Here is a 25,629-nt window from a genome sequence, read left to right as displayed (position 1 = left end):
GTTAAAAGAAACCAGGGAGGAAATAGCGGAGGCTTTAACAATCATTTTACAAACTTCACTGGATATAGACGTAGTGCCGGAGGATTGGAGGACTGCTAATGTTCTACCGTTGTTTAAAAAGGAAGCGAAGGATAGACCGAGTAATTACAGGCCAGTCAGCCTAACCTCGGTGGTGGGCAAATTATTGGAATCAATTCTGATGGACAGGATAAACTGTCACTTAGAAAGGCACGGACTAATCAAGGACAGTCAGCACGGATTTGTTAAGGGGAGGTCATGTCTGACTAACTTGATTGAAATTTTCGAGAAGGTGACAAGGAGGATCGATGAGGGTAGCGCAATTGATGTAGTCTATATGGATTTTAGCAAGGCTTTTGACAAGGTCCCAAATGGCAGATTGGTCAAAAAAGTAAAGGCCCATGGGATCCAAGGGAATGTGGCAAACTGGATCCAAAATTGGCTCAGTGGCAGGAAGCAAAGGGTAATGGTCAACGGGTGTTTTTGCAACTGGAAGGCTGTGTCCAGTGGGGTGCCGCAGGGTTCGGTACTAGGTCCTTTGCTTTTTGTGGTATATATTAACAATTTGGATTTAAACGTAGAGGGCATGATTAGGAAATTTGCAGATGGCACAAAGATAGGCCGTGTGGTTGATAGTGAGGAGGAAAGCTGTAGACTGCAGGAAGATATCAATGGACTGGTCAGATGGGCAGAAAAGTGGCAAATGGATTTCAATCCAGAGAAGTGTGAGGTAATACACTTGGGGAGGGCAAACAAGGCAAGGGAATACACAATAAATGGGCGCATACTGAGAGGTGTAGAGGAAGTGAAGGACCTTGGAGTGCATGTTCACAGATCCCTGAAGGTAGCAGGACAGGTAGATAAGGTGGTTAAGAAGGCATGTGGAATGCTTTCTTTTATTAACCGAGGCATAGAGTATAAAAGCAGGGATGTTATGCTGGAACTGTATAAAACACTAGTTAGGCCACAGCTTGAGTACTGCGCACAGTTCTAGTCACCACATTACAGAAAGGATGTAATTACACTAGAGAGGGTGCGGAGGAGATTTATGAGGATGTTGCCAGGACTGGAGAATTATAGCTATGATGACAGATTGGATAGGCTGGAGTTGTTTTCCTTGGAACAGAGGAGGCTGAGGGGTGATTTGATTGAGATGTACAAAATTATGAGGGGCCTAGATAGAGTGGATAGGAAGGACCTATTTCCCTTAGCGGAGGGGTCAATAACCAGGGGGCATAGATTTAAAGTGATTGGTGGAAGGATTAGAGCGGAAATGAGGAACAATTTTTTCACCCAGTGGGTGGTGGGGGTCTGCAACTCACTGCCTGAGAGGGTGGTAGAGGCAGAAACCCTCAACTCATTTAAAAAATACCTGGATGTACACCTGAAGAGCCGTGACCTGCAGGGCTACAGACCAAATGCGGGAAAGTGGGATTAGGCTGGGTGGCTCGTTTCTCAGCTGGCGCGGACATGATGCCCTGTACCTCAGCAGGAGAGGAGAAAATAGCATAAATAACAAATCTAACAGGAAATCAATGACTAAAGTCTTGCATTGTATCAATTATATTGAGGGACAACACTTCACCTTCAAATGATTTATCCCTTGCGTTACTGTCTCCTTTATTTCATTATAAAGTCAAAAAAGCACAGTTTTTGGAATGAAAAATACCATAGTTTTGTGTTTAATAAACTGTGAAAGGGAATGTTGGTAAATCTATCGCAATGGCTATTCGAAGTTACGGCACAAAACTTCTTTTCAGTTTGGATAATCAAGATCTGACTGGACTTTCGTGGATCCCAGGCGCTCCCTAAAAACAGTGGGAAAATAGTTAGAGAATAAATACACTCTACAGTGATTCAAGATTAGTAATGGGCTCTGATTTACTCTACAGCAGATTAAAGACAATTAATAGTGAGAACAGCAAAGTTATTTTAATGGGAGACTTCAATCAATTTAATAAAAACTGGGAAAACTCAAGTGATTTAGAGTCCAATTTGGGAAGGCAAAGCTGAAAATATACCCAGAAAATATACACGACGTGGACGTTACAGCTTTCCTGGGGGGACAGTGACCACAGAATGGTAAAGTTTAACTTGATCTGGGAGTCAGAAATGCCCAAGACAGGAGCCGGGCAGATAATTTAAAAAGGGCTAAATTTAATGTATGTAAACTTACTGCATATACTTATCTCTTTCCATATTACTCAGGTAACGCTGAGTTTTGGAGTTGAAAGACGATTTGTACGTGTTTACTGGTTTTGAATCATATTTAGTGGTGTTGTAGCGACCCACACCAACATTAGTCTGCAATCAAAAAAAATCGTTAGCACGTTAATAAAAAGAAAGTCCATTCATGAGGCAAAGCTTTTTCCCCTACGGAAAGCTTCATTGCTCGATCAAGTTTGACATATCACATTCATTAAAACAAAGGTACAGTACCTTCATATTTTTTAATGGATCTGTAATCTGTGTCACTCTTTTTAATCATAAATTGCTCCCCCCTAGGTCGCACCCCGCCCCCTCCCACCCCAGGCCCCCTGTCTGTTCGGGTCTTTGCAGACTGTACTCTTCAAAAACTAAATGTAAATAACCACTGTAAATCATTCAACCTGGAAACAGGACTGCCAGGGGGAACATTAAGCAGGTCAAAGACTAATAGATTATTTAAGACGATGATGTGAGAAGAGTGAAAGGGAGAACCAGGATAGTCCTGGGTGAAATGGAACTGAAAGTGAGTGCTGGAGACCTTGGGAATAGAGATTCTCACTTCACTCACTGTTGTCAAGGACACCTTTGAAGATCAGGCCTTTTACTGCTGTTATTACACATAAGTTGTGTTGCACTGTATGCGCCCTAATTGTTTGATTTCTGTAAATAAATCTAGTTAGCTAATCTAGAACCTGAGCCCAGCTCAGGCATGCTGATAAAACAGTGTTCCGGAGAGGCTTGGTGAGAAATGAAGTCCAGCAGGCACTAGTGATCTAGGATTGTGCAAGTCCTAAAAGACACCAGGGGCATGATTTTAGCTTGGAGCCAGGAATCCAGCATGTCTGTAGGTATTTCAAATGAATGTGTTGCAATCTGCGATCACAACTCGATTGAAGGTAAGTATTTGTGCTTCTGAGTTTTCCACATGCCATGCAGCCAGATTGACAGGCTGGCTGCCTATCGGAAGTGAAAGGAGCCGTGAATCGGAGAGCGGGAAGAGAGAGAGAGAGAGAGAGAGAGAGAGATCGTGAGCCGTGGAAGAAATCGGAGCGGGGGTGGGGGTGGGAGATGTGGACGACATCAGGTGAGCCTTGGAGAAGATCAGGAGGTCCACCATCGGTGGGGGGGCGCCAATATCGGTGGGGGGGGGGGATGTCCAGCATCGGGTGGGGATCCAGCATCAGGAGGGGAGGGGTCCAGCATTGGGGGGGGAAGGGGTCCACAATGGGAGGGAGGGGGGGGGGATGAGTATGTCCTGCATCAATGGGGGGAGGAGGGGGTCCAGCATTGCAGGGGAGGGGGTCCAGCATCAGGGGGGAGGGGGGGCCAGCTATGGGTGGGGGGGGGGTTCAAGGAGTCCAGCATCGAAGTGGGGGAGGGGGTCCAGAATTGGGGTGTGGGGGTCTAGCATTGGGAGTGGGGGTCCAGCACAGGGGAGGGAAAATGAGGGGGTCCAGCATCGGGGAGGAGGGGGTTCCAGCATTGGGTGAGGGGGTGAGGGAGTCAAGCGTCGAGGTTGGGGGGGGGGGGGGGGTCCAGCATGGGGAGAGGCTTCACGATGGGGTGGGTCAACCATGAGGGAGTCCACTATTGGGGGGAGACTGGCTGATCGCGGGGTTCCTGTCGCACCAGGTGAGCTTGTTGGGCCTGGATGAAGCACTCCAGCTCCTCCGGGCCCACAAGCAGTGCAATAAAGGCACTCACCTCATGGATCCAGCCCTTCCCGCCTGCTTTCACCTGACATGAAATCAGAAGCAATGGGAAACCCGAACAGGTAAGGTTAAATTTGTTTGACACTTCTACTACACAAAAAATTAAGTGCCTCGACTAACGCAATGAGGTACATTGACCCGTTAAGTACCGGCCCGCTGGCTTTCAGTGGGGACGGGACTTCTGGGTTTCTGTTGTGTGCGCGCATCCTGACGCACCTGGGTTAAACCCGGAAGTGGGCACATTGGAGCCGGGATCCAGTCCCGCTCCAAAAGTCAACCATTTTTACTGCACACCTGCTCCCAACGCACCCGTTCTTACGAGTTAAAATTACCCCCAAGATCTCTATAGGGGCTGAAATCAGAAGAGGTAAAGGGGGAAAAATTCGATAGGGGCCGATTTTTGGACGCGGGTAGCGTGATGTGCTATTACCCCGCGCCCAATGGACCCTCCGCAGGCAGGTCGCAAGTTTGGACCCACCGGAGCACTTACCTGCACTCAGCGTTCCTTTCCAGGCCCTGCAGGTGGAATTAATGCAATTCGCACTTTCCACCACCAGAGGGAGCTCAATCTCTTAAAGGGAGGATGTTTCTTAGAAATCTCTTCAAGGTAGCTGGTACCTGTTATTTGCTGAAAATAACAGTTTACTGTCTGCACGGAGTCTGAACGGAGATCAGACATCACACACGTAAAACAGAGATACAGGTCCCATCCCTATGTTTACACACTGATGAGTTATGTTAAAACATTGAATAAAGGTTGTACACTACTAAATCCCACATCCTCCAATCTGCACGCCAGACCTCGCCAATCTGCTGATCTGAGTTGGTACCAGGCCTACGACAGGACGTGCACCAAGGTTCTCTGCTGTTGCACTAGAGACCTTGGGTGCAAGAGGTGGACAGAAGGAGGGACATCCTATATCCGCAGTTGGGGGGGAGGGGGGGAGGGAGGCAAGAGGCCCTCCGGACATATACTCAAAAGGCAGTGGGAGGCAGCGAGGGACGAAGTCAATGCCAGGCGCACAGCATCATGAACATAGATGCAGTGCAGGAAGAAGTTCAATGCTTTGACACGAGTGGTGAGTGAGGTCAACTGTCAAGTGGCATCTCCTACCAACTGCACCACGCACTACACCCCCCATACCAACAAACTCTTTCCATCAGTACTCAACTCTTCCAATCAGATGCTTCCTCTCACCCACATTACCACTCTTTCAAGCCACCCACCCACAACTTACAGACCACCTCCTGACTCCCCAAAGCCTTTCCACCATCTACAAGGCACAAGTCAGGAGTGTGATGGAATAATCTCCACTTGCCTGGATGAGTGCAGCTCCAACAACACTCAAGAAGCTCGACACCATCCAAGATAAAGCAGCCCGCTTGATTGGCACCCCATCCACCACCCTAAACATTCACTCCCTTCACCACCAGCGCACTGTGGCTGCAGTGTGCACCATCCACAGGATGCACTGCAGCAACTCGCCAAGGCTTCTTCGACAGCATCTCCCAAACCCGCGACCTCTACCGCCTAGAAGGACAAGAGCAGCAGGCGCATGGGAACAACACCACCTGCACGTTCCCCTCCAAGTCACACACCATCCCGACTTGGAAATATATCGCCGTTCCTTCATCGTCGCTGGGTCAAAATCCTGGAACTCCCTTCCTAACAGCACTGTGGGAGAACCGTCACCACACGGACTGCAGCGGTTCAAGAAGGCGGCTCACCACCACCTTCTCGAGGGCAATTAGGGATGGGCAATAAATGCTGGCCTCGTCAGCGACGCCCACATCCCATGAACGAATAAAAAAAAACACTGGCAACTATTCAACCATGACAGGCACATCATCCGGACACACGTCCCGCTTTCTTGCAGGAGAAAGTGGCGCATATCAAGAGGCAGCGGCATTTAGCCCCTCGAGCCTGTTCCACCATTCAATGAGATCATGGTGGACCTGTGACCTAACTCCATATACCCACCTTAGTCCCATATCCCTTGATACCCTTGGTTCACAGAAATCTATCAATCTCAGATTTAACATTCACAATTGAGCTCGCATCAACTGCTGTCTGCAGAAGAGCATTCCAAATGTCTCCCACCCTTTGCATGTAGAAGCACTTCCTGACTTCACTCCTGCACGTCCTGGCTCTAAATGTTAGGCTATGTCCCCGCGTCCTAGTATTCAAGTCTGGGAGACCTCCAAAAACAGTTACAAATGTCTCGGCAGCCAGAAGCAATAATCCAGCCACTAACCTGTAAATCCTGCATGGTCCCTTTAAATAGCGCTGGTGGGGGGTCCTCCAGGCACTCTAAGACATGTTCAGATGGTCAGGGTTAAGACTGTGCGTTGAGTTGAGCGTTAGACACCAATTTGGAGCTTATCACTTTAAATCAGCATTGCACACTGATTGAAGCCATTTTCTCCCTACTTTACATGATTCCAGCGTTCGTTATCTGCGCCTGCACTAACTCCTATACCAAGATGGCGTCTGGTGCACGTCACGCAGGAAACGTGTTTGCGCATCCAAGATGCCATCTTGGATGTTGGAGATGCCAAGTAACGCCGAAACAACGGGCGCTACACAGCCCAATTTAGCACCCACAGTCTCTAGCTCGTTGGGTGCATGAGATCTGCTTATGGCAAATGTGGTGAGACGGTTGAAGTACCGTAGAATGTCATCACACCGATGGTAATGAGTGGTGAGAGATAGCTGTCTTGTTACATAGATCTCACACTTACAGGGTTAAAGGTGAGCAGTTTAGGAGGCACACGGCCACCACGGCTTGTGGACGACAAAAAGGGAGGTGGTTTCCGATTTTCTGGTCTGGAAAGTTGTTTCACATCATACAAGCTAGGGTAACTCTGTCGAAACAAAGGAGATCAAGATTATCACACAGAGCAAGAACACCACACACAGGAAAACCCAAAGAAATAAATGTCAATTATTTTTCAGGAAAAATATAATAAAGAAGGAGCCCTGGAGACTAACTATTGGCTGTTGAAACTGATTCGGTGTGCTGTAGTATATTCTCTCCACTGGGGGAAATGGGTATTGTTGGATCGTGCTGAATTTTCCATGTTTTTCCTTTGCTGGACTTAAAAGGTCATCAGTGAATGACTTAATATTATACATTCCAGGGCTTAGGTTCAGAGGGTCCTAAAACAGAAACAAACACAGTTTTCTTTCAGTCATTTATTCCAGATCTTTCCTGAAGTAGTGACACTTAGGCCCCGATATTTATGGGGCGGCGGGGAGGGAGCGAGGGAGCTTATTTGCGGGGGTGGGGTGGGGGCGTGTAAGGAACCTGGAAATGCCTGGAAACGGGGAGGTCCTGCCCAATTTAACGGCAGGACCTCATTATCATTTTCTTACTGCGGTTCCTGGCCGGCAGCCGGCCAGATTGACGGTCCTCAGCCACCAGGAAGCATCGCGGTTTGGTGGTGGGAGGGGGGTCCGACGGGCAATCGGGGGGGATTGGGGGCCAGGAGAGATCGCAGGTTGGTGTGGGGGGCAGGGGAGATCGAATTGGCAATTTGGAAGGGAGGGGGAACAGGCTTGGGATCGCGGAGCAGAAGTGGGAGGGGTCAGCCGATCGCCACAGAAGATTTGCTGAGGGGCTGGGGGAAAGCACTCCTGTTTCTCCTGGACCACAAGCAGTGCTCCAAAAAGCACTTACCTGCTGGATCCGGCAGCTCCCATCTCCCTTTAGCTGCAGGGTTTCCCAGCCGGCCAGTGTTAAATTCAAATGGCTGCCAAAATCTGAGGAACGGAGCCTCATTAACATATTATAATTCTAGACACCGCCTCTCCAGTGCAGGTTACTTGGATGCCCCCAAATCCTCCGCGGTTAAAGCAGAAGCAGGCGCGTTGGCAGTGGGTTGGGTTGGGTTTGGCATATTTGCCATTTTAACAACCCCCCCCCAACCCCCCGCCACCGACCCATTTAAGAGAGTGCAGGCAGAGAGGGACTGGGTGACTGCCAGACGGACAAGGAGCAGGTAGTGCAGGAGATCCCAGAGGGCATCTCACTCTCCAACCAGTATTCAGTTCTGAATACTTTAATCTTCCTCTGCGGTATGCAGCCAGGGCCAAGACCATAGCACCATGGGTGGACCAGCTGTACGGGGTGGGGGGAGGAGAAAGATCAAGAGAGCAATAGTGATAGGGGATTCTATAGTTAGGGGAGCAGACACGTGTTTCTGTGGGCCGCAGACGTGATTCCAGGATGGTACGTTGCCTCTCTGGTGCCAGGTTCATGGATGTCACTGAGCGGCTGCAGAACATTCTGAGCAGGGAGGCTGAACAGCCAGAGGTCGTGGTCCATATCGGTACCAACGACATAGGTAGAAAGAAGGCTGAGGTCCTGCAGGCAGAGTTTAAGGAGTTAGGAAAGAGATTAACAAGCAGGACCTCAAGGATAGTAATCTCCGGATTACTCCCAGTGCCACACGCTAGTGAGTATAGAAATAGAAGGATAGAGCAGATGAATGCGTGGCTGGAGAGATGGTGCAGGAGGGAGGGCTTTAGATTCCTGGGGCATTGGGACCGGTTCGGGGGAGGTGGGACCTGTACAAGCCAGATAGGTTGCACCTCAACAGGGCTGGGACCAATATCCTTGCGGGGAGGTTTGCTAGTGCTGTTGGGGAGGGTTTAAACTAACTTGGTAGGGGGATGGGAACCTGAGAGGAGATTCAGTAGGGAGAGTAACAAAGCTGGAAGTGGAAGGCAGAAAAGTAGTAAGTGAAATTGGAAGGCAGCGGAAACAAAGGCCAGCAGCAAATAAGGTCAAAATAGGAAAAAATGTTAAAAAGGCAAAATTAAAGGCACTTTATCTGAATGAACGCAGCATTCGCATCAAGGTAGAAGTAAATGGGTATGATCTAATTGCCATTACAGAGACATGGCTGCAGGGTGACCAAGGCTGGGAACTGAATATTCAAGGATATTCAACATTTAGGAAGGACAGGCAAAAAGGAAAATGACGTAGGGTAGCACTGTTAATAAAGGATGAGATCAGTACAATAGTGAGAAGGGATCTTGGCTCAGAAGATCAAGATGTAGAATCAGTTTGGGTGGAGCTAAGAAACAGCAAGAGGCAGGAAACATTGGTGGGAGTTGTTTATAGGCCACCAAACAGTAGTGGTAATAAACGGCATGGTATAAAGCAGGAAATTAGAACTGCATGTAACAAGGGTAATACAGCAATCATAGGAGACTTTAATCTACATATAGAATGGGCAAACCAAATTAGCACTAATACTGTGGAGGACGAATTCCTGGAATGTATACGAGATGGTTTTCTAGATCAGTATGTTGAGGAACCAACTAAGGGAACAGGCTATTTTAGATCTAGTATTGTGCAATGAGAAAGGGTTAATTAATAATCTTGTTGTAAAGGAGCCCTTAGGGAAAAGTGACCATAATATGATAGAATTCTTCATTAAGTTTGAAAGTGATGTAGTTCAATCCAAAACTAGAGTCTTAAATCTAAACAAAGGAAACTACGAAGGTATGAGGTGCAAGTTGGCTCTGGTTGATTGGGGAACTATATTAATACATTTTGCAAAGTGTCCAGAAATTATGTATTTTTTTCCACAATACTTTTGACTATAAGAAACACTGACAGACTTTCCTTTGTGGTATTTAGGGATTAGTGAAGAGGCATCCAGGTTTAAAGCAAACAGTGATCAGCAATAACAGTGGAATCACCCTGACCAGGGTATCAGCCTGTTTAGCATGAATAACAGAATAATTGATTTAATTTTAATACTAACTTTGGCATAATTACAGCACATATTTTCTGCCGATAGTTTCAGCACCAATGAATTAACCATACAGTGATTAGATATGAATTAAATTGTTGACAGACAGAATAAGACTAAAATAAATCAACTTGTAATTTTGTACAACTGTTCTGTGCTTTAAATGTAGAGGTGGTACTAAAAAGGTTGGCAGTGCTCAAAGTAGAAAAGTCACCTGGTCCGGATTACTGAGAGCAGCAAGGGTGGAAATTGTGGAGGATCTGGCTACAATCTTCCAATCCTCCTTAGATAGGGGGGTGGTGCCAGAGGACTGGTGGATTGCAAATGTTACACCCCTGATCAAAGAAGGGGAGAGGGATAAACCCGGCAACTACAGCCCAGTCAGCATAATGTCGGTGGTGGAGAAACGTTTAGAGACATTAATCCGGGACAAAATTAATTGGCACTTGGAAAAATATGGATTAATAAATGAAAGCCAGCACAGATTTGTTAAAGGCAAATCGTATTTGACTAACTTGATTAAGTTTTTTGATGGAGTAACAGAGAGGGTTGATGAGGGTAGTGTGGTTGGTGTTGCGTATATACACCATATTTCAAAAGGCATATGATGAAGTACCACATAGTAGACTTATTAACAAAATTGAAGCCCGTGGGATTAAAGGGACAGTGGCTGCGTGGATATGAAATTGACTAAGGGACAGAAATCAGAGAGTAGTGGTGAATGGTTGTTTTTCAGGCTGGAGGGAAATGTACAGTGGTGTTCCCCAGGGGTTGGTATTAGGATCACTGCTCCTTTTGATATATTAATGACTTGGACTTGGGTATACAGATCATAATTTTAAAGTTTGCAAATGAAACAAAATTCAGAAATGTAGTAAACAGTGAGGAGGATAGTAACAGACTTCAGGAGGACATAGACAGACTGGTAAAATGGGCAGACACATGGCAGTTGAAATTTAATGCAGAGAAGTGTGAAATGTTTCATTTTGGTAGGAAGAATGAGGAGAGGCAAAATAAACGAAATGGTACAATTTTAACAGGAACAGGAAGAGAGAGACCTTGGGATGTACGTACACAAGTTTTTGAAGGTGGCAGGACAAGTTGAGAAGGCTGTTAAAAAGGCATAAGGGATCCTAAGTAGAGGCATAGAGTACAAAAGCAAGGAAGTTATGCCAAATGTTTATAAAACACTGGTTAGGCCCCAGCTGGAATATTGTGTCCAGTTCTGGGCACCCCATTTTAGGAAGGACTTCAAGGCCTTGGAGTGGGTACAGAGGAGATATATTAGAATGGTACCAGGTATGAAAGACTTCAGTAATGTGGAGAAATAAGAGAATCTGGTCTGGTTCTCCTTAGAGCAGAGAAGATTAAGGGGAGATTAGATAAAGGTGTTCAAAATCATGAAGGGTTTTGATGTATATAAGAAACTGTTTCCAATGGCAGAAGGGTCGGTAACCAGAGGACACAGATTTAAGGTAATTGGCAAAAGAACCAGAGGCGACATGAAGAAAAACAATTTACGCAGTGAAAACACTGGTGGGAGTAGTTCACAGACCCCTAACAGTAGTTATAGTGTTGGACAGAGTATAAATCAGGAAATTAGAGGAGCTTGTAACAAGGATAATGCAATAATCATGGGGGACTTTAATCTTCATATAAACTGGACAAACCAAATTGGCAAAAGAAGTTTGGAGGACGATTTCATGGAATGCATCTGAGACAGTTTTCTAGAACAATATGTCAAGGAACCAACTAGTGAAGAGACGATTTTAGATCTAGTATTGTGTAATGAGACAGGATTAATTAGTAATCTTATAATAAAGGATCCTCTGGGGAAGAGTGATCATAATATGATAGAATTTCATATTGAGTTTGAGAGTGATGTAATTAAGTCCGAAACTAGGGTCTTAAATTTAAACAAGGCCAATTATATAGGTATGAGGGGCGAGTCGGCTAAGTTAGATTGGGAAATTAGATTTTAAAAATATAACGGTAGATAAGAAATGGCAAACATTTAAAGAAATAGTTCATAATTCCCAACAAATATACATACCCTTAAGGAATAAAAACTCCACGGGAAAAGTGATCCAACCGTGGCTAACTAGAGAAGTTAAGGATAGTATTAGATTAAAAGAAGAGGCTTACAATGTTGTCAAAAAGAGTAATACGCCTGGGGATTGGGAGGGTTTTAGAAATCAGTAAAGGATAACCAAGAAATTGAAGATGAGAGTAAACTAGCAAGAACTATATAAACAGATTGTAAGAGCTTCTACAAATATATAAAAAGGATGAGATTATCAAAAGTAAATGTGGGACCCTTAGAAGCAGAGACATGAGAAATTATAATGGGGAATAAGGAAATGGCAGAGACATTAAACAAATATTTTATATCTGTCTGCATAGTAGAAGACACTAAAAACATATCGGAAATAGTGAGGAACCAAGGGTCTAATGAGAGGGAGGAATTTAAAGTAATTAAGATTAGTAAATAAAAAGCATAAAAGTAAAGAAATTAATGGGACTAAAAGTCAACAAATCCCCTGGACCTGATGGCCTACATTCTAGGGTTCTAAAAGAGGTGGCTGCAGAGATAGCGGATGCATTGGTTTTGACCTTCCAGAATTCCCTAGATTCTAGAATGGTCCCCATGGATTGAAAGGTAGCAAATGTAACCCTGCTATTCAAGAAAGGAGGAAGAGTGAAATCAGGGAACTATAGGCCAGTTAGCCTGACATCAGTAGTAGGGAAAATGCTAGAATCTATTATTTAGGATGTAGTAACAGGGCACTTAGAAAATCATAATATGATTAGGCAGAGTCAACATGGTTTTATGAAAGGGAAATCATGTTTGATAAATATATTACAGTTATTTGAGGATGTAACTTGCAGGGTAGATAAGGGTGAACCAGTGTACATGGTATATTTGGATTTTCAAAAGGCAGTCGATAAGAGGTTGTGACACAAGATTAGGGCACACGGAGTTGGGAATAATATATTAGCATAGATAGAGAATTGGTTATCGGACAGAAAACAGAGAGTAGGAATAAACGGATCATTTTCGGGTTGGCAGGATGTAACTAATGGGGGTACCGCAAGGATTGGTGCTTGGGCCTCAGCTATTTACAATCTATATTAATGACTTAGATGAAAGGACTGAGTGTAATGTATCCAAGTTTGCTGATGATACAAAGCTAGGTGGGAAAGTGAGCTGTGAGGAGGACGCAAAGAGTCTGCAAAGGGATATCAACAGGTTAAGTGAGTGGGCAAGTAGGTGGCCGATGGAGTATAATGTGGGGAAATGGGAGGTTATTCACTTTAGTAAAATAGAAAAATTGAATATTTTTTAAATTCTGAGAAACTATTAAATGTTGGTGTTCAGAGGGATTTGGGTGTCCTTGTACACGAAACACAGAAAGTTAACATGCAGGTACAGCAAGCAATTAGGAAGGCAAATGTTATGTTAGCCTTTGTTGCAAGGAGGTTGGAATATAAGAGTAAGGAAGTCATGCTGCAACTGTACAGAACTTTGGTGAGACCTCACCTGGAGTACTGTGAACAGCTATTTCTCCTTCCCTAAGGAAGGATATACTTACCTTAGATGCGGAGCAACAAAGGTTCACTAGATTGATACCTGGAATGAGAGGGTTGTCCTATGGGAAAAGTTTGAGTAGAATGGGCCTATATTCTCTGGAGTTTAGAAGAATGAGAAGTGACCTCATTGAAACATATAAGATTCTAAGAGGCCTTGACAGGGTAGATGCTGAGAGGATGTCTCCCCTGGCCGGAGAGTCTAGAACTAGGGGACAGAGTCTCAGGATAAGGAGTTGGACATTTAGGACTGAGATGAAGAGGCACTTCTTCACTCAGAGGGTTGTGAATATTTGGAATTCTCTACCAAGAGGGCTGTGGATGCTCAGTTGTTGAGTATATTCAAGATGTGGAGATGCCGGTGATGGACTGGGGTTGACAATTGTAAACAATTTTACAACACCAAGTTATAGTCCAGCAATTTTATTTTAAATTCACAAGCTTTCGGAGGCTTCCTCCTTCGTCAGGTGAACGATGTGAAAATGAAATTCTCGAAATGAAATCGCATTTATAATTCACAGAACAATGCTTGGTGATTACAGACAGTTTTTTCAACTGCCCGTTGCCAAGGCAATCAGTGTGCAGACAGACAGGTGTTACCTGCCAGGTCTCAGAATATACAAATCACCAAAAAAAAACAACAAACAAAAAAAAAACAGAGATAGAGAGGTAGAAACATAGAAAAGACAGCAACTGACCCGTTATATTAAAAACAGATAACATTTGTTCGCTGGTGGGGTAACGTGTAGCGTGACATGAACCCAAGATCCCGGTTGAGGCCATCCTCATGGGTGCGGAACTTGGCTATCAATTTCTGCTCGACGATTTTGCGTTGTCGTGTGTCTCGAAGGCCGCCTTGGAGTACGCTTACCCGAAGGTCGGTGGATGAATGTCCATGACTGCTGAAGTGTTCCCCGACTGGGAGGGAACCCTCCTGTTTGGCGATTGTTGCGCGGTGTCCGTTCTTCCGTTGTCGCAGCGTCTGCATGGTCTCGCTAATGTACCATGCTCTGGGGCATCCTTTCCTGCAACGTATGAGGTAGACAACGTTGGCCGAGTCACAGGAGTATGAACCATGCACCTGGTGGGTGGTGTCCTCTCGTGTGATGGTGGTATCTGTGTCGATGATCTGGCATGTCTTGCAGAGGTTACCGTGGCAGGGTTGTGTGGTGTCGTGGACGCTGTTCTCTTGAAAGCTAGGTAATTTGCTGCGAACGATGGTCTGTTTGAGGTTGGGTGGCTGTTTAAAGGCGAGTAGTGGAGGTGTGGGGATGGCCATAGCGAGGTGTTTGTCCTCATTGATGACATGTTGAAGGCTGCGGAGAACATGGCGTAGTTTCTCCGCTCCGGGGAAGTACTGGACGACAAAGGGTACTCTATTGGTTGCGTCCCGTGTTAGTCTCCTGAGGAGGTCTATGCGATTTTTTGCTGTGGCCCGTCGGAACTGTCGATCGATGAGTCGAGCGTCATATCCCGTTCTTACTAGGGCGTCTTTCAGCGTCTGTAGGTGTCCATCGCGTTCCTCCTCGTCTGAGCAGACCCTGTGTATTCGCAGGGCCTGTCCATAGGGGATGGCCTCTTTGACGTGGTTAGGGTGGAAGCTGGAAAAGTGGAGCATCGTGAGGTTGTCCGTGGGCTTGCGGTAGAGTGAGGTGCTGAGGTGCCGGTCTTTGATGGAGATTCGTGTGTCCAAGAAAGAAACTGATTCTGAGGAGTAGTCCATGGTGAGCTTGATGGTGGGATGGAACTTGTTGATGTTATCGTGTAGTCTCTTTAGTGATTTCTTGCCGTGGGTCCATAGAAAGAAAACCACGGGACGCAACCAACAGAGTACCCTTTGTCGTCCAGTACTTCCCCGGAGCGGAGAAACTACGCCATGTTCTCCGCAGCCTTCAACATGTCATCAATGAGGACAAACACCTCGCTATGGCCATCCCCACACCTCCACTACTCGCCTTTAAACAGCCACCCAACCTCAAACAGACCATCGTTCGCAGCAAATTACCTAGCTTTCAAGAGAACAGCGTCCACGACACCACACAACCCTGCCACGGTAACCTCTGCAAGACATGCCAGATCATCGACACAGATACCACCATCACACGAGAGGACACCACCCACCAGGTGCATGGTTCATACTCCTGTGACTCGGCCAACGTTGTCTACCTCATACGTTGCAGGAAAGGATGCCCCAGAGCATGGTACATTGGCGAGACCATGCAGACGCTGCGACAACGGATGAACGGACACCACGCAACAATCGCCAAACAGGAGGGTTCCCTCCCAGTCGGGGAACACTTCAGCAGTCATGGACATTCATCCACCGACCTTCGGGTAAGCGTACTCCAAGGCGGCCTTCGAGACACACGACAACGCAAAATCGTCGAGCAGAAATTGATAGCCAAGTTCCGCACCCGTGAGGACGGCCTCAACCGGGATCTTGGGTTCATGTCACGCTACACGTTACCCCACCAGCGAACAAATGTTATCTGTTTTTAATATAACGGGTCAGTTGCTGTCTTTTCTATGTTTCTACCTCTCGATCTCTGTTTTTTTTTTGTTTGTTGTTTTTTTTTGGTGATTTGTATATTCTGAGACCTGGCAGGTAACACCTGTCTGTCTGCACACTGATTGCCTTGGCAACGGGCAGTTGAAAAAACTGTCTGTAATCACCAAGCATTGTTCTGTGAATTATAAATGCGATTTCATTTCGAGTATATTCAAGACTGAGATCAATAGATTTTTGGACTCTAAGCGAATTAAGGGATATAGGGGTTGGGCTGAAAAGTGGAGTAGAGGCTCAAGGAGCCGTATGGCCTACTCCTGCTCCTATTTCTTATGTTTCTTGTGAGTTGTTAGGATCTGGAATGCACTGCCTGAAAGGATGGTGGAAGCAGATTCAATAATAACTTTCAAAAGGGAATTGGATAAATACTCGAAGCGTAAAATTTTGCAGGGCTATGGGAAAGGAGCAGGGGAGTGGGACTAATTGATTAGCTCTTTCAAAGAGCCGGCACAGGCACGATGGGCCAAATGGCCTCCTTCTGTGCTGCATCATTCTATGATTCTATGATTCTAGTTGGCCTGAATCTGCAAGACCAGACACGTTTCTGAAAATTAGTTCTAATCAGTTAAGTCTAGAGGAACAAAGAGTGTAGTAATAGCAGACCAGTACTTAGGCTGGTGATGTGTGCAGTACATATAACATGGGAAATCCTGGACCTGCAATTTATCCAAGAGGAGTACACATGCATGAAGTATCAGAGTTGTGATGCTTGTGTAGAAGAGTCCTGAGCTTGAGGACCATGAGGCTACACTCCTCATCATAATAAACGCCTCCCCTCACCCTGGCTGAAATCCGAAAGGCCCATGCCGGAATGCTGCGTTAGGACACCTGTTTGGTGCCTGCACTTGCCGGATTTGTGCCAATGAGGCCCGAGGTTGAATTTAGGACTGTCGCCGAGCCTCTCTCTTCTGGCACTCGAGTCCAGCACACCGACCATTCCAGAAGGTGGTTGCCCTATAGATAGAGAGAAATAGTGAAGTAAAGCAAGGGAAGTGGGTGACCACTTACAGGGGCAGGAGTGGGTTTGGGCCTGTCCAATTGATATACAGCTCTCACCACCTATGATAAGGACAAAGACAGAAGCGCAGGAGCGGATAATTGAGAACACCTCGGTAGTCCTGCTGAGATCATTACATTTTTTCCTGCACTGCAGCCAGGTCCTCGGGACAATGTTTGTGGCATGTATATGCTCTGCCACCTCTCTCCATTTCTGCCGACTAATTTTGTCTGGACACCCGTCACCCTTCAGAGGGGAAGAGGACCTCCTTCCTGCTATCCACCATCGAAAAATGCACCTACCCTTTAAGATGCTGCAAGCTGCCTTTAAGTAGGGGCCACCCCACCAGATCTCATGCCCTCCCAATCGGCGAGCTGCCTACAGGGAGCACGTTTTGCGCTGGAAGCTCACCAATTCTCTGTAAATTGGGCTCGGCCATGGAAATGGCACGGGCTCCATGCCGATTCCTTCAGGTAGGGGGTGAGTGCGCACTTCACTCAGCGCCTACACTGTATATGAAAGCTGTCTCCAAAGTGTCATAACTCCATTCTCAGAAGTGGAGCACTTCACCAGAGTGAAAACGGGTGCAAAAATAATTAATTTAGCAGAGTGACGGCCTGTGCTCGATTTGCCAGGGCCTTTTTTTTTTTTTAGGTGGCCCTGGCGCCCATCTGAAATGAGCGCAGGCCTCATTTCAATCTCAAAATGGAGCTTCTCCTCCCTCCACATTAATACAGCAGGCTGCTGCTGGCCTCCGCCCACCCCCCCGCCTCCCATTTGCCTCCCCTCACCCTGGCTGAAATCCGAAAGGCCCATGCCAGAATGCTGCGTTAGGACACCTGTTTGGTGCCTGCACTTGCCGGATTTGTGCCAATGAGGCCCGAGGTTGAATTTAGGACTGTCGCCGAGCCTCTCTCTTCTGGCACTCGAGTCCAGCACACCGACCATTTCCCATCCGTTATCAGACACTATCGCATTTTGGCCTCAGTGTTTTTACTCAGTACTGTGCTCAGTGCTTCATAGACATCGTCAATGATCTCCAGACTAGGAACTGACCTAAAGTACCACAAGAAAAACAAAGCAGTGAATCTGAGATAAATCTGACTGTTACATATACGTACTGTTGCGTAGTGCCCAGTTTTGATTTGATTGCTCCTTTCGCCTGTAAAGAGATCGTAGGGACCACGTTTACTGACCACCCGGCTCAATAATTTATCCATGTCATTCCCGAGGTTGTAGGTATTTGGTGCCAAGTCACAACCCTAGAAAAAAAATGACCTTTTAAAAGTGAAACATGTAATTGTGAGAATAGCCTAGAAATTACTGTTGCTGATATTAGTGCAGAAGTCATAGAGTTATACAGCACGGATAGAGGCCCTTCGGCCCATCGTGTCCGCGCTGGCCATCAAGCCCTGTCTACTCTAATCCCATATTCCAGCATTTAGTCCGTAGCCTTGTATGCTATGGCATTTCAAGTGCTCATCCAAATGCTTCTTGAATGTTGTGAGGGTTCCTGCCTCCACAACCCTTTCAGGCAGTGAGTTCCAGACTCCAACCACCCTCTGGGTGAAAAAGTTCTTTCTCAAATCCCCTCTAAACCTCCCGCCTTTTACCTTGAATCTATGTCCCCTTGTTATAGAACCCTCAACGAAGGGAAAAAGCTCCTTAGTATCCATCCTATCTGTGCCCCTCATAATTTTGTACACCTCAATCATGTCCCCCCTCAGCCTCCTCTGCTCCAAGGAAAACAAACCCAATCTTCCCAGTCTCTCTTCATAGCTGAAGCGCTCCAGCCCTGGTAACATCCTGGTGAATCTCCTCTGCACCCTCTCCAAAGCGATCAAATCTATCCTGTAGTGTGGCGACCAGAACTGCACACAGTACTCCAGCTGTGGCCTAACCAGTGTTTTATACAGCTCCATCATAACCTCCTTGCTCTTATATTCTATGCCTCGGCTAATAAAGGCAAGTATCCCATATGCCTTCTTTACCACCTTATCTACTTGTTCCGCCGCCTTCAGGGATCTGTGAACTTGCACACCAAGATCCCTCTGACCCTCTGTCTTGCCTAGGGTCCTCCCATTCATTGTGTATTCCCTTGCCTTGTTAGTCCCTCCAAAGTGCATCACCTCGCACTTTTCCTTGTTAAATTCCATTTGCCACTGTTCCGCCCATCTGACCAACCCATCTATATCGTCCTGCAGACTGAGGCTATCCTCCTCGCTATTTACCACCCTACCAATCTTTGTATCATCAGCGAACTTACTGATCATACCTTTTACATTCATATCCAAGTCATTAATGTAGACCACAAACAGCAAGGGACCCAGCACCGATCCCTGTGGTACCCCACTGGCCACAGGCTTCCAGTCACAAAAACAACCTTCGACCATCACCCTCTGCCTTCTGCCACTAAGCCAGTTTTGTATCCAAAGTGTTCATTAGGTATTCCTCTGTCCACCGTTAGAGTGGCGGTATTCACCCACTTAAAATAAACAAGTTAGATCATGTTAAAATAGTGGACAAGGGAATGGAGCAGGGGAGTGGGACAGTGGGAGTGGGAATCAATATTTTCTGTTAATATTGTGTGGAAAAAAACTGAAAAGCCTTTGTCCCCAAGCCTGCCTTTTAGTTTGCTAACAGTTGAGATTACTCTTATCTCTGTCCCAAGGTTTCTAGCAAATCAACAAGTTTCAACCACCGATTGTCTGCCTCCTGTTATTCAGATGGGTTGTAAAGCGATACCAGACAAAGGGCTAGCTAAGCAGAAGTAAAGACAGGATCCACAAGGTCCTACGATAAGGACAAGAACAGAACCACAGGAGCGGATACAGGATTCACAAGGTCTCAAGGTCCTGCAACCCCAGGTTCGCTAATAATTGCCCCCCTTGAATCCAGTACTGTTCCTGGAATCAAATGCTAACTGGAGCATGGGATCAAGGAGGGTCTTGCTACACAAGGTGTTTTTCTGTGTATGTAAGGGACAGGACTGGCAGGGGGTTCTCAGACTGACAAGATTCTAGAGACTGATCATCTGGTGATCATGTAGCGACACTTTGCCCAGGTTGTATCTTTGCATACTGTGTTATATTGAGTGTGTACCATCTACAGGATGCACTGCAGCAACTCGCCATGGCTTCTTTGACAGCACCTCCCAGACCCGCGACCTCTACCACCTAGAAGGACAAGGGCAGCAGGCACATGGGAACACCACCACCTGCACTTTCCCCTCCAAGTCACACACCATCTCAACTTGGAAATATATCGCCATTCCTTCATCGCCGCTGGGTCAAAATCCTGGAACTCCCTACCTAACAGCACTGTGGGAGAACCTTCACCACAAGGACTGCAGCAGTTCAAGAAGGCAGCTCACCACCGCCTTCTCAAGGGCAATTAGGGATGGGCAATAAACGCTGGCCTTCCCAGCAACGCCCACATCCCATGAACGAATATAAAAATTCATATATTGTTTTAATAAAGGCCTGTAATACTTTGTTACAGAAGACCTTGTGCCTCTATTATTGAAATTACCCACATATTGTCATCAGTAATTTCTAGGTTTAGAAGTTTCATGCTCCAGTTAGCATTTGATTCCAGGAACAGTACTGGATTCAAGGGGGGCAATTTTCAACTTCACTGCCTGGGTGGTAACCTGGCGGAGCGGAACAATGGAAATTAAAATTGAACAGGTTCTACAACAGGCGGGTGATCTACTCCACCAGATTATCACCCAAGTGAAGAAGAAAATTATCCTCAAGGAGGCAAAGTTGAGACAGGCTTGGTGCTGGTCCCCTCGGTGCTTTTTGTACACTTTGTAAATGATTCTTGTTTTTATGGTCTGTAATAACGGCAATCTGAAGGCCTTATAACTGAAGAAATTAACAAAATGTTTATTTCTTAGCATTTTCTGGCAACTATATACATAAAAAAATAATATATATAGAACAGTGTTAAGTATCTTGAGACATTTTTTACATTAAAGGAATCATATAATTGCAAATTCTTGTGGTTTTTTTAAAGGAATACAACAGGATGATATATTTACCACCGTGGCAAGAGATCGGTTCTTTGCGCTTTTTGAATCCATCAGTCCCTGTGACCCAGCAGACCTCTGAGCTTTCTCCTCCAGCATCGCAGTCGGGATCCCGCCCTTTCCATATGTGCCGGGACCTGGGCTGCCAATCTGGGAAAAGAGCAGGGTGAAAGTAACCTCACCTCTTTCAGTTTATATTCTGATTTGATAAGAATTCATCTGGTTTAACTTTTTGGGGTTAAAATTGCTCTGTGTGATATTAATAATGAACACATTCATAGAAAATTTCTCTGTCCAGTAGGTTAACATCTTTGTTAAAATAGCAAACAAAGGAGGTTTACGAGTTCAGTAACAAATTGAAATCATGCTGCGCAATACTAATATATGCATTCTTTTGTAATATTGAACATTGCAATTTCAACCTTTTTGGGGTTTTGTACAGTACACATATTTGCATTTCCGACTAAATACTGAGTCTTAGCCAAACTATATAAAGCCCATTGTAGTCAACCTAAGGACTAGACGAGTAGAATGGCACTAAAAATTGCTGGCTTCTTCATAGAATCATGGAAAATTTATGACACAGAGGAGGCCATTTGGCCCATTGTGAGCCACCCAGCCTAATCCCACTTTCCAGCATTTGGTCCGTAGCCTTGTAGGTCACGGCACTTCAGGTACACATCCAGGTATTTTTTAAATGTGATGAGGGTTTCTGCCTCTACCACCCTTTCAGGCAGTGAGTTCCAGACCCCCAGCACCCTCTGGGTGAAAAAAAATTTCCTCAGCTCCCCTCTAATCCTTCTACCAATTACTTTAAATCTATGCCCCCTGGTCATTGACCTCTCTGCTAAGGGAAATAGGTCCTTCCAATCCACACTATCTAGGCCCCTCATAATTTTGTACACCTCAATTAAATCACCCCTCAACCTCTTCTGTTCCAAAGAGAAAAACCCCAGCCTATCCAATCCTTCCTCATAGCTAAAATTCTCCAGGCCTGGCAACATCCTCGTAAATCTCCTCTGTACCCTCTCTAGTGCAATCACATCCTTCCTATAATGTGGTGACCAGAACTGTACACAGTACTCAAGCTGTGGCCTAACAGTGTTTTATACAGTTCCAGCATAACCTCCCTGCTCTTATATTCTATGCCTTGGCTAATAAAGGAAAGTACTCCATATGCCTTCTTAACCACCTTATCTACCTGTCCTGCTACCTTCAGGGATCTGTGGACATGCACTCTAAGGTCCCTCACTTCCTCTACACTTCTCAGTATCCTCCCATTTATTGTGGATTCCCTTGCCTTGTTTGCCCTCCCCAAATGCATTACCTCACACTTCTCTGGATTGAATTCTATTTGCCACTTTTCTGTCCTCGTGACCAGTCCATTGATATTTTCCTGCAGTCTACAGCTTTCCTCCTCACTATCAACCACACGGCCAATTTTTGTATCATCTGCAAACTTCTTAATCATGCCCTCTACATTTAAGTCCAAATCATTAATATATATCACAAAAATCAAGGGACCTAGTAATGAGCCCTGCGGAACCCCACTGGAAACAGCCTTCCAGTCACAAAAACACCCATCGACCATTATGCTTTGCTTCCTGCCACTGAGCCAATTTTGGATCCAACTAGCCACTCTCCCTTGGATCCCATGGGCTTCTACTTTTTTGACCAGTCTGCCATGTGGGACCTTGTCAAAAGCCTTGCTAAAATCCATATAAACTACATCAAATGCACTACCCTCATCAACCCTCCTTGTTACCTCCTCAAAAAATTCAATCAAGTTAGTCAGACATGACCTTCCCTTAACAAATCCATGCTGACTGTCCTTGATTTCTAAGTGACGGTTTATCCTGTCCCTCAGAATTGATTCCTATAATTTGCCCACCACCGAGGTTAGACTGACTGGCCTGTAATTACTCGGTCTATCCCTCTCTCTCTTTTTAAACAACGGTACAACATTAGCAGTCCTCCAATCCTCCGGCACCATGCCTGTATCCAGTGGGGATTGGAAAATGATGCTCAGAGCCTCCGCTATTTCCTCTCTTGCTTCTTTTAACAGCCTGGGATACATTTCATCCGACCCTGGTGATTTATCTACTTTCAAAGATGCTAATCCCCTTAATACTTCCTCTCTCACTAAGTTTATCCCATCCAACATTTCACACTCCTCCTCCTTAACTACAATGTCTGCATCGTCCCTCTCTTTTGTGAAGACAGACACAAAGTATTCATTAAGAACCATACCAACATCTTCTGACTCCACACATAGGTTACCTTTTTAGTCTCTAATAGGCCCTACTCTTTCCTTAGTTATCCTCTTGCTCTTAATGTATTTATAAAACATCTTTGGGTTTTCCTTGATTTTACTTGTCAATATTTTTTCATGCCCTCTCTTCGCTTTCCTAATTTCCTTTTTAATTTCACTCCTGTACTTTTTATACTCCTCTAGGCTTTCTGTAATATTGACTTCTTGGCATCTGACATAAGCTTTCCTTTTCTGCCTTATCTTACCCTGTATGCTCCTTGACATCGAGGGGGCTCTAGATTTGGCAGCCCCACCCTTTTTTCTTTGTGGGAACATGTTTACTCTGCACCCCTTGAATCTTCCCCTTGAACACCTCCCACTGCTCTGACATTGATTTACCTTCAAGTAGCTGTTTCCAGTCCACTTTTGCTAAAATCACATCTTAGCTTAGTAAAATTGGCCTTTCCCCAATTGAGAACTTTAACTCCTGTTCTATCTTTGTCCTTTTCCATAACTATGCTAAAACTAACTGAATTATGATCACTACCACCAAAATGCTCTCCCACTGATACTCCTTCCACCTGCCCAGCCTCACTTCCTAAAACTAAATCCAGAACTGCCCCCTTTCTTGTTGGGCTTGCTATGTACTGGCTAAAAAAGTTCTCCTGAATGCAATTTAAGAATTTTGCGCCCTCTATACCCTTCACACTGTTTGTGTCCCAGTTAATATTACGGTAGTTGAAATCCCCTACTATTACTGCCCTACTGTTCTTGCACATCTCAGAAACAGGAACGTTGAGCTGCCATTCCTGCCCCTCTTTAAGCCATGTTTCTGTAATAGCTAAGATATCGTACTGCCACATGTCTATCTGTGTCCTCAGCTCATCTGCCTTATTCACTATACTCCTTGCATTGAGGTATATACCTTTAAGCACTGCCAAACTCCCTTGCCGTTTATTTTCTAACCTTTGTTTCCTCTGCCTTCCTAAGTTACTTACTAATTTTCTGCCTGCTATCTCCAGTTCTGATTCTGTCCCATCTGAATCTACACTCAGGTTCCCATCCCCCTGCCAAGTTAGTTTAAACCCTCCCCAACAGCACTAGCAAACCTCCCTGCAAGGATATTGGTCCCGGCCCTGTCGAGGTGCAACCCGTCCAGCTTGTACAGGTCCCACCTCCCCCAAAATTGGTCCCAATGCCAGAACTGGTCCCAATGCCGATTATCCCAATATCTTGAGGCTGATATGAACAGTCACGCAATAAAAAGAGTTACCTTGCAGTGAAGATCTGTGGGTAAAAACTTCCTCTGTAAACTATGTGTAAAGAGCCCGTAGATCTGGTTATAAAGGAGCTGTTCATGATTTCACCACACGATGGACATAGGAAATCTTCTCATTCAGTCCTCTTGGATTCATTTAAAATGTGTATTTGTTTTCACAGATTACATTTTTGTCTGAATATTATGAAAATATGCAAAAGAAATTGTTTAAAAAGGCACAAGCTTATATCCTTACATCTTTTTTCCTTTTAAATCGCTCCTCTCTAGTGTCACAAATGCCTCTGCTTCCAGCATTCTTCTTCTCCAATAAGTCAAGAAAATGTGGGATCTCATATTTACCCGGGCCGAGATTCGTTTCCTAAAGTTAAAAAAATACAAAAGTGTCTTTTCCCCCCATTTTGATAGATTAGGTTTCAAACTTTTATTTACAAACCAATTACGTAGATTCTATAATCAGATTATCCCATAAATGCCATGTTCAGCAGAGCTCAAACCAACCTCTCAGATTTCCAAATGATTTTTACTGAAGTGAGGGTCATCAGTACTGGAGAACGGAACACATGTTCCAATTTTTTTGCTTCCGGTGCCAGAAACAATCACTCCTGTGTCTCTTACAGATTAAATGCAGAATAAAGCCCACTCAATTATACTCCATTAGCAAATCTTGTTATCTTTCCCAACCTGTGAAAAGCACACCTAACTGGGACGCATTGACTAGAAGCCAGGTATCTACTCACAGGGTGGGAAACATATGAGGGAGTATCTGTGTTGCCTCTTTCTCACACCTCATAGTGTCCAGCTACGTAGCAGCAATAGTAGAGGTATAATGTATGTTTCTTCCTATATAAGAGTACCTCACCTAATAGTCACAGGAAATTCAATAAAGGGGACAAAAAAAACAAGCAACTTTCTTTCATCTCCTCCCCAGACAAAAACAGAGCAGCAGTGTGACATTTTCTGAACTTGTTTTGAGTAGTGTCAAATGATGCTGTGGGTTTGAGGCTACCCAAACTCATTTCACATAGGAGCCCTTCCAGCCATCAGGAGGAACAGACTTTCTTCCCATCGCTCTGGACTAGTCTCAGAGGACAAAGGATAACCATTCAAATTCAATGCACCACTCTGACCCTCTTACTCCAAGAGATTATAATTAGGTTACTATATCTGACAGGATAAAAGCAGCCCCTCCACTTGGTGGGGGAGGAAGGCCA

General features: G+C 45.3%; 1 protein-coding gene across 1 annotated transcript in view; it reads right to left on the bottom strand.

Moving 5' to 3' along the window:
* Positions 1 to 1,669: 1,669 nt before the first annotated feature.
* Positions 1,670 to 25,629, bottom strand: part of LOC137324889 (ciliary microtubule-associated protein 2-like) — a 40,068-nt gene continuing 16,108 nt past the window's right edge. The window contains exons 4-10 of the mRNA XM_067989582.1: positions 24,654 to 24,776; positions 20,901 to 21,038; positions 17,977 to 18,117; positions 6,931 to 7,098; positions 6,681 to 6,803; positions 2,195 to 2,322; positions 1,670 to 1,826 (exon numbers count right to left, since the gene is read on the bottom strand). Coding sequence (XP_067845683.1) covers positions 1,775 to 1,826; positions 2,195 to 2,322; positions 6,681 to 6,803; positions 6,931 to 7,098; positions 17,977 to 18,117; positions 20,901 to 21,038; positions 24,654 to 24,776 — 873 coding nt within the window. The 3' untranslated portion in view covers positions 1,670 to 1,774. The remainder of the gene's footprint in view (positions 1,827 to 2,194; positions 2,323 to 6,680; positions 6,804 to 6,930; positions 7,099 to 17,976; positions 18,118 to 20,900; positions 21,039 to 24,653; positions 24,777 to 25,629) is intronic.

This window comes from Heptranchias perlo, chromosome 9 (genome assembly GCF_035084215.1).
Source record: "Heptranchias perlo isolate sHepPer1 chromosome 9, sHepPer1.hap1, whole genome shotgun sequence".
NCBI classification, from domain to species: Eukaryota; Metazoa; Chordata; class Chondrichthyes; order Hexanchiformes; family Hexanchidae; genus Heptranchias; species Heptranchias perlo.
The sequence above is the reverse complement of the archived record's forward strand: the minus strand, read 5'-3'. Positions and strand labels throughout refer to the sequence as shown.